We start from the raw sequence: 8,893 nt of genomic DNA on the forward strand, positions 1-8,893 counted from the left end.
AAAAAATATAAATGAAAAGGTGAATCGCAGACAAACAGCAATAGAAGAAGAAGAAGAAGCTTACCGCCACGACGAATTGTAAAAACACGATTGTGGCGTTAATAATTCAAGGTAATGAATTTATAGATAAAAACCTAGGGTTTAAGTTTCCTTTGTTATAAAAATTAGAATCCTACCTGGCACGCAACTGGCGGACTGCTCTGGTCGCGACGGGCAGGGCGGCGCGACGGCGGCTGAAGGCGGTGCGGCGGGGTCTTGTCGCGCCCCAGAGGACCGGACTGCAGCGAATCGAAGCGCGCAACTGGCAGACTGCTCTGGTCGCGACGGGCAGGGCGGCGCGACGGCGGCTGAAGGCGGTGCGGCGGGGTCTTGTCGCGCCCCAGAGGACCGGACTGCAGCGAATCGAAGCGCGCAACTGGCGGACTGCTCTGGTCGCGATGGGCAGGGCGGCGCGACGGCGGCTGAAAGGCGGTGCGGCGGGGTCTTGTCGCGCCTCAGAGGACCGGACTGCAGCGAATCGAAGCAGGAGATGAGAGTCTGTGAAATTAGGATTTGAGAATTTTGGGAGATCGCAGCGGTGGGAGGGGCGGGGCGCGGTGGGGTAGATTGCGGCGGCGGGGGAGGGGAGAACCGGATGTGAGAGATGGTTGAAGGGGAATTGGTTTTAGGGTTTGGAAGTGGGGTAGAGAAATATTAGATTTTATATTTTTTAAAATAAAATAAGTGATGTGGATGCATATTGCCATGTCAGCGATACAGAATTGAGCTAGAAGCTCTAGAATTGCAAGGATTTTAATTCTTGAATTCTTAGACATGCCACATAGGACCCCGGATTAAGGAGAAGCCAGGAATCCTTAATCGTATTATATATTGATTAACCTATTACCTATAGGCTATATATAGTGTACACAGAAAAAAAAAATAGTTTGGAGGAAGCTAAAATTCATTTTGTTTGAAACAAGAGATGCTAAAATAAAAATAATAATAGAAAAAAAGGAAATAATATAAAGTAAAAATATTGATTGAGGATGCTTCAATTGAGAATTAAGAACTAATCACATCCGAAATATTTATAGATTTATGGACATGATCCATTCAATAGTTATATATGCATATAATGTTAGCTTCCATTCAGAACTTTATATTTAGAGTGAGAACTAAGATCAATTATAGACTCTGGATCATTTTAAATCCTACAGCCTCCATTTTAGTGAATAAATCATGATTTCTTGTGACTGTATTTATAATTATTGGTAATCATGGATTCTATTTTTTCTATATTTCTAGAGACACTATTCAAAGCCCTACGTGCTTTACGTATGGAAGATCTGCGAATTCCTCATGTAAATGTGTTTGTTCTAAAAAAAAAAAAAAGATGTAAATGTGTTTGGTTTGTGTGCGTGTGTTGACCAAAGTAATTAAGAGGTTAATGCCTAATACAAAAGGTCTTGGATTTGAGTTCTGTAGTGCGGCCTTTAATTTTTTATTTATTTAAGGGTTAAGGTGCAGATTAGCCCCTGAACTAGACCCCCTAGAGCGTTTACGCCCCCAGACTCGGTCAAGATGCGTTGACCTCCCTAAACTCCTGAAACAAGGGTGCAAATAAACCCCTCCGTTAAACGGAGCCCAAACGCCGTTTACTTTATTTTATTTTATTTTTTTTTATTTCTAGTGAGCCCCACTCCTCTCTCATCCTAGCCACCCACACCCTCACCGCCGTTCTCCAGCCGTCGGCTGCCACTCGCCGTCATTCCTCCTCACCACCAAAAGCCACCAGTTCCCTGCATCTGCACCGCACAGCGCGCCACCTCCTGCCGCTGCGCCTCCGCTGCCACCGCTCTCAACCACCTCACATCGCCTACCTCCAGTCCGCCGTCGACCCCTGCGCGACTCAACAGCCGCGAGTGCTCACGCTGGATCCAGACCCGTCGACCTCTCCACAGATCCAGCCTCTGCGTGCATCAGCTGGCCGTGCAAGGCGCGACCTTCTTCTCCAGCCAACCGAGTGCAGCGCGGCCTTCGTTTCTGCACCACAGAAATTTTGGTTCCGCCCACAAACAACACCTATCACTGCCGGTCCCTGCTCGATTCAGGCAGCCGCCTTCTTCCGAACACCGAGCAGCAGCCACCAAATTTCTTTTCCGACGCCAATCAGCCGGCCGTGAACGGCGCGGTCTGGATCTGTGGAGAGGTCGACGGCGGACTGAAGGTAGGCACGTGAGGTGGTTGAGAGCGGTAGCGGCGGAGGCGCAACGGCAAGAGGTGGCGCGGCCGCTCTGTGCAGCACAGATGCAGGAGCCGGCGGTGAAGGTGTGGGCGGTTGGGATGAGAGAGGAGTGGGGCCCACTAGAAATAAAAATAAAAAATAATTTTTTTTAAAGAAAACGGCGTTTGGGCTCCGTTTAACGGAGGGATTTATTTGGACCATTGTTTCGGGAGTTCAGGGAGGTCAACACGCCTTGACCGAGTCTGGGGGGGTAAACGCTCTAGGGGGGTCTAGTTCAGGGGCTAATATGTACCTTAACCCTTTATTTAATACTGTTAATTGTTGGAAATATGATTTTGACTATAATCTGGAATTAGATATTTAATTAAATATTTATTATTTAATTGAAATAATTATTGGATGTTAATCCACGTCTCGAGTAAATGAACGTGATATACTTGAAGTCTCAAAACCGATTTCCGGTGAGTGAGATATTGTATGTCGAAGTTTGAATGTTGAGTAGGGGAATAACACTTTGAAGTGTTATCCCACTTTGGACGACTTGGGCTCTCTTCTTGGTTGGTCCAACTGAGCTTGTTTCTAGCCTAACCACCGAAGCCCATTAGGTCAGCTGACTCAACCGAAAACACCTAAGGGATTGACTCGCAATCGTACGAGGTCGTCCTAGTGTAATAAGCTAACCCAAGTCGTCTCTCAAGGAAGGCTAAGCAGGGCTCTGATCATGCTACGCACAGAAAACGGGAAATAAACCTAAACACTCTAATCAGAAGTTTGGGTCTGACATTCACTCTCCGATTAACTAATGCGTAATTAAAATAAAGCATATAAAACTAGCTAGGCCAAAGATAGGAAGCAGATTAAGAACGCAGGGAACTAATAAACCTAGGGTTCTAACTAGCAATCTAGAAAGCATTAGATAATTCAACAATCATAAACAACGATTATCTAGGCAAGATAAAAGAATAAACATTTAATCAATTGAATACTAAGCATCAATAATCTAAGCAATGGAAATAAACTAGCATTCATTCATATAGAAAACATAAACTGAGTTCTTACATAAGCGTACGATCCGGAAATCCAATCCAACGGAATGCAAAATGACATTAACTTTAATCCAACGAATCAAAAGATGTTTGTGATGTTTCTAACTACTCTAAAACTAAGGGAAAACAAGGAAAAATCGCCTAGGAGGCTGCTGGGGTCGGGAGTATCTCCAAAAACCCTAAAAATCGACTTTAAAATGGAAAAACGTAACTGCCGCCCAGTGACGGCGGCCGCCGTACGGACGGCGGCGCCGTGGACGGCGCCCGCCGTGATACGGCGCCGCCGTCTATGCCTTTCGCAGACTGCAATGCGCAGCGTTTTTGTTTTGGTCCGTTCTCCCTCGTTTCAAGTCGGATTTTGGATCCGTTTTCGCCTACGAACTCGTATCGAGACGAACTTTGATTCTTCTTGAGACTAATCAACTAAATTCTGACTTTATTTTTTGTCCACATATCAATCAATTTGAGCATAAAATCCCGAGACAACAAAATTAGCACAAAAGCTCAAATCAATCAACTCTTGAGTGAAAGAGACCAAAATAAAAGTCAAAATAAGTCTTAAACACCCACAAATTCATCACAAAATAGGGCTAAACATCAGCCAAAGACTACAAAGTGGCAGAACAGTTCGTCCAGCTTGTAGCAGTTTCGAAACTGCACAGCCTTTGAATTATGCAATTGAAGTAAAATCAATTTGTAACTTGCAATTCAAATGGATTTGAATTGTGTAACATCCATAACAGCTCCTTGCTGTTTAATGTGTTTTAATCCTCCATATGTATGAGAGTTGCCTATAAATAGGCGTCTAGAGCATGGCATTTGATACAAGAAAATTCTGCACATTTCAATCTCATTCTTTGCATAAACGCTCAGTTCTTGATCCTATTCCGTTCGCCGGAGCTCGTCGGATTGTGGTACTACATCCAACGAGACGTCGCCGTTTTACCTTTGGGGAAGATTCGCCAACACCGTGAGCACTACCGGGGCGATAATCTTCTTGCGGGAAGAGATTGATCTCGACTCGGCGTTTTCCTTTTCTGTCTGTTCTTTCAGTCCAGAACCAGAGCTAACTTCCAGAGCAGAGCCAACTTCCAGAGCAGAGTTGACCTCCAGAGCAGAGCTGACTTCCAGAGCCAGAGCTTACTTCCAGAGCAGACCTGATCGACAGAGCTAGAGCAACGAGTCCAGAGCAGACCAGCAGATCCAGAGCAGACCCGATCGACATAGCCAGAGCAGCAAGTCCGATTACTTACATTAATTTATATAGAAAAAAATGTGTTTGGTTTTAAACACTTAATCAAATACTTATGAATACTAATAGAATTAAATCGATTATTTGTATTCAAATTAGATTAAAAAAATATTAAAAATAGTAATAATATTTTAAATTAAATAACAAATCAAGCAAGAATATTTAATTTATTTATCATTTCAGTGCGATGTGGTAAAACATTCGGCAATTTTTGCATTCAATATATAGTATGATATTCATATGGTATATCGTAGCGCGTAATCACTAAGTAATAGTAACTACTATTTGACATTTATTCACTAGCACTATTATTCATCAAAATTTAAAATTTTGATTGGAGATCACATGTTCCAGAGTCATTTTCAATTTCCTGTTGCAACCTCCCTCGTTAGATAATTATACATCATAATCATAGGATATATGCCTACACTTCAGAATTAAATAAAAGAAAGCCAGGCCCCTACTCTTGCAAGTGGAAATTAAGGCCGAATTAGTTTTGAGATATAAGAAAGGAATAATTAAGTTTCATTTATTATATTATATTTCGTTTATTTTGACGTAATAAAAAATTCGGATAGGTAATACTCCCTCCGTCCCGGTCAAGGCACTACATTTGCTTTTCGGCACGGGATTTAAGGAGTTGTAGATTAATGTTTTAAGTGTGTAATAATAAAGTGATAAAGTAGGAGAGAGAAAGTAATAAAGTGATAAAGTAAGAAAGAGAAGGTAATAAAGTGATAAAGTAGGAGAGAGAATGTAATAAAAAAATACTTAATTAGTGTTAATTAAGTGTTTAAGATTTCCTATTTTTGCCAAATATAGAAATGTAGCATCTTCGTTGGGACGATCCAAAAAGGAATATATAGCATCTTGGGCGGGACGGAGGGAGTATAAATTTTTGAATAGTATTTTCTCTCTTGGAAAATACTATATAATTTTATACCTAAGAAAATATAATTCAAGGAGTATAATTTTATAACACCTTATGAGAAGTGGATAAACATATTATCATTCAAATCAAATAATATATATAAAAAAAATGTGATCTCCATTTTAACTGATACATTTATACCTTATTATATTGTTGCTCAAGTTAAAGAGATAAAAAAGCGAACAATATTATATACTTATACTTGATGAAGGTTTATTTAAAGATTAAATTCACCAAAAGTTAATTGTGATGTACTGATCATGTGGTCATTATTTATTCAATTTTAGCTTTACGAAATAAGATGATCGTTTTCCTTTAATTGTGATGTGGTCATTATTTATTCAATTGTGATCGTTTTAAATTATAGGGACGAAGATATGTTGAATGAAGACGCTATAGATATTATACTATCTTTTTGCTCTCTTTACGATTTGTTATCTTTAATTATTAAATTTATCATGAAAAAATAAAGGGGGTTAATTGCTTGTAAATTCACGAACTTTAGCAAAAATTTATTTTTAACACGTTTTTTCAAAATTCCAATTTAATACACCAACTTTAACTCGTTGTTCAATTTTAACAACGATCAAATCTCTGGCGAATTAGAAACACACGTGGCTATGATGTGGCTTCTAGTTTCGGAGTCCAGATCTGGTGTGCCTCTCGCTTCATACATGAGCCACAGAGCACCCAAATCCTTCGCTACTTCCGCTAGGCCGCCACGCCGGATGAGGGTTTTCAGGGAGGGCGCACAGGATGAAGGAGAGAAGGGTTTGAAGAGGAACATAGGAGAAGAAGAATTTAAGAGAGGGAGAGGAAGGGCCGCAGGGCCGCGGAGGAAGAAAGAAGGCTGCAAGCCTAGATCTGCAAATCGTGGAGGAAGAGGGAGGGCGACGGGCGTCGAAAATCGTGGAAGAGGAGGGAGTGTGGCGGGAGGAAGAGAGAGTGCGGTGAGGCGGCGAAATAAGAGGGAGGGCCACGAGCCTAGATCTGCAAATCGTGGAGGAAAAAAGAGGCAGCGGCGGCGGAAATCATGGAGGAAAAGGGAGGGCCGCGGGGCGGCGGAGGAAGAGGGAGGGCCACGGGCCTAGATCTGCAAATCGTGGAGGAAGAGGAAGGGCCGCGGGGCGACGAAAAACGTGGAGGAAGAGGGAGTGTGGCGGAAGGAAGAGGGAGTGCGGCGGGGTGGCGGAGGAAGAGGGAAGGCCGGCTGGGTGGCGAAAAACTACGATGTTTTAAGCTTCTCTAAAACGCTGCGTATTACTCATCGGCGAACAATTACAAAAGCGTGTGCCGGGAAGCCACGTCAGTGTCACGTGTGTTTTTAAGTCGCCGGAGATTTAATGGCTGTTAAAATTGAACAACGGGTCAAAGTTGGTGTATGAAATTGAAATTTTGAAAGAACGTGTTAAAAATGGATTTTCGCTAAAGTTCGTGAATTTACAATCAATTAGCCCAAAATAAAGCATATAAAATATTTAACCCTTTCTTAGTTCTCATTTGCACTTCAAAAATGAATAATATTATTATTATCCCTTCGTTTTTTGTGCGATAATATTATGAAAAAACAAATGACAAATCTAAAGAGAATTTTTTTTTAGGGTTAGTTACCGTAAAATCCACATACTTTTTGGTTTTTACAAAATCAAATACAGAACTCAAATCATTATGAAACCTCATGAAGAGGATAGCCCTAAAGACAATAATCCAATACATTTTGCACATGCACTAAATTATCGTAATATTGGAATTACGAAACAACTAGACCAAATATTATGGGAAATTGTGAAAAATTAGTTTTACTAAAGTTGCCATGAACTTTGTGAATACGTGAGAATCGTATAATAGAAAAAATTATAGTTGTCGACAACAACTTTTGCCTCAACAAATTGCTAGTTCAACTTGAAGATTATTTGGATTCAAAACAAATTATATTAGTGTGCCAGAAGCACTTAAAAATATAGAAGTAAGCAATGAGGCAGAGCCGAACTCGCTAAATGAAAATAATTAAGCGAGGTTAGTAGCTCAAGGGATTGAGATTCCCAAATATGTTCTCATGTTATAGTTGACATTATGTTTCGTTATTTATATAACATTTTATGGCAGTAATCATTGATATAAATATCAAATTTATGGACATTATGACTGTATTATTATACAGGTCTTTAAAATATAAATATATATGTGAAAGTCCGTAAATAACTAAATGAATTCTTTCCCAAGAAAGAATATTTATGAATACTCAAAATACTTGAGGAAGTTAACTCATATCTAAAGATGAGTTTTGAAAAACTTAGTTAAAACTAAGTATTGTCTCGACTTGTAAATCGAGCATATTCCCAATGGAGTATTTCAAACCAATCGACTATATTTTATATGTATTAGTCGACCTACCCAAAGAAAATTTTGAATAATATCACATATGTGTAGCTACCATCAATTATTATCCTACCACTTGAAGTGGATAAGGAGTCATCTAGACCAAAAGTAAATAACAAAGTTATTTAGGACCGAAAGTTCCTTATTTGTGTGCTATTGGAGCACTACTTTTATCATGCATGATATACAATTTGCAGTTAACTTGCTAGCAAGATTTAATATTTATCTAAGAATGAGAATTTTAAATGATATTAATCATGTTATTGGTTATATTCAAAGCAAATTACAATTGGTCTATGTTATGAAAGAATTTGAAATTCAAAATTGGTGGATGATGTTGATAATTTATTTAATTTCGAAAACTATATTTAACACTTTCAAGATTGTTATCTTGAGGGGGGAGCGAGATCTTTTAAATAGTTTCAAAAATTAGACTTTGCATATCAATGGCCCTGAAGACCAATTGGTTGTACTCTTTTTCCCTTGCTAAGTTTTTTTTCTACGAGGTTTTCTTAGTTAAAGTTTTTAACGAGGCAACTAGTGTAATATATGAGTGTTTATATGTCTTGTACTTTTTTCCTCTACCGAATTTTTCCCATAGAGTGTTGACGGAGAGGTTTTTAACAAGACATGAACATCTAGACTCTAACATCAAATGAGGAGTTTCTTTGGAGTCAAATTGCATGCAACTCAAAGGATACATGAAGATTCGATCAAACGATAATACGGCGGACTTATTCACAAAGGCGTTACCAACATCGACTTTTAGAAAGTTAGTACACAAGATCGGCATGCATCGACTCAAAGATATACAATGACTATTTTCAGGGGGAGCAATTGTACTCTTTTTCCTTAGACTAGGTTTTTGTCCCATTGAATTTTTCCTACCAAGGTTTTAATGAGGCAACATATTTTTAGGGTTAGTCATTTAAGGGGAAGTGTTGTAAATATATATAATATATATGTTTCCCTACTTAATCACCTAACCCTAAATCCTAACCCTGACTTTGTATCTCCTATAAATAGAGGAATTTAGTCCTCATAATAATAAGTAGCTC

The 8,893-nt window shown here is 39.6% G+C and overlaps 1 protein-coding gene across 1 annotated transcript; it reads left to right on the forward strand.

The window, feature by feature from the left end:
* The first annotated feature begins 6,079 nt into the window (after nucleotides 1-6,079).
* Nucleotides 6,080-6,547, forward strand: LOC131023569 (uncharacterized). The gene has a single exon (XM_057953113.1). It carries the CDS (start codon nucleotides 6,080-6,082, stop codon nucleotides 6,545-6,547), a length of 468 nt encoding a protein of 155 aa, XP_057809096.1.
* Nucleotides 6,548-8,893: the final 2,346 nt, after the last annotated feature.

The sequence above is a fragment of the Salvia miltiorrhiza genome, chromosome 4 (genome assembly GCF_028751815.1).
Source record: "Salvia miltiorrhiza cultivar Shanhuang (shh) chromosome 4, IMPLAD_Smil_shh, whole genome shotgun sequence".
In the NCBI taxonomy this organism is placed as follows: domain Eukaryota; kingdom Viridiplantae; phylum Streptophyta; class Magnoliopsida; order Lamiales; family Lamiaceae; genus Salvia; species Salvia miltiorrhiza.

Excerpts from the sequence above, each read along its gene's own strand:
- LOC131023569 (XM_057953113.1), top strand. The coding sequence starts at position 6,080 with ATGTGGCTTCTAGTTTCGGAGTCCAGATCTGGTGTGCCTCTCGCTTCA.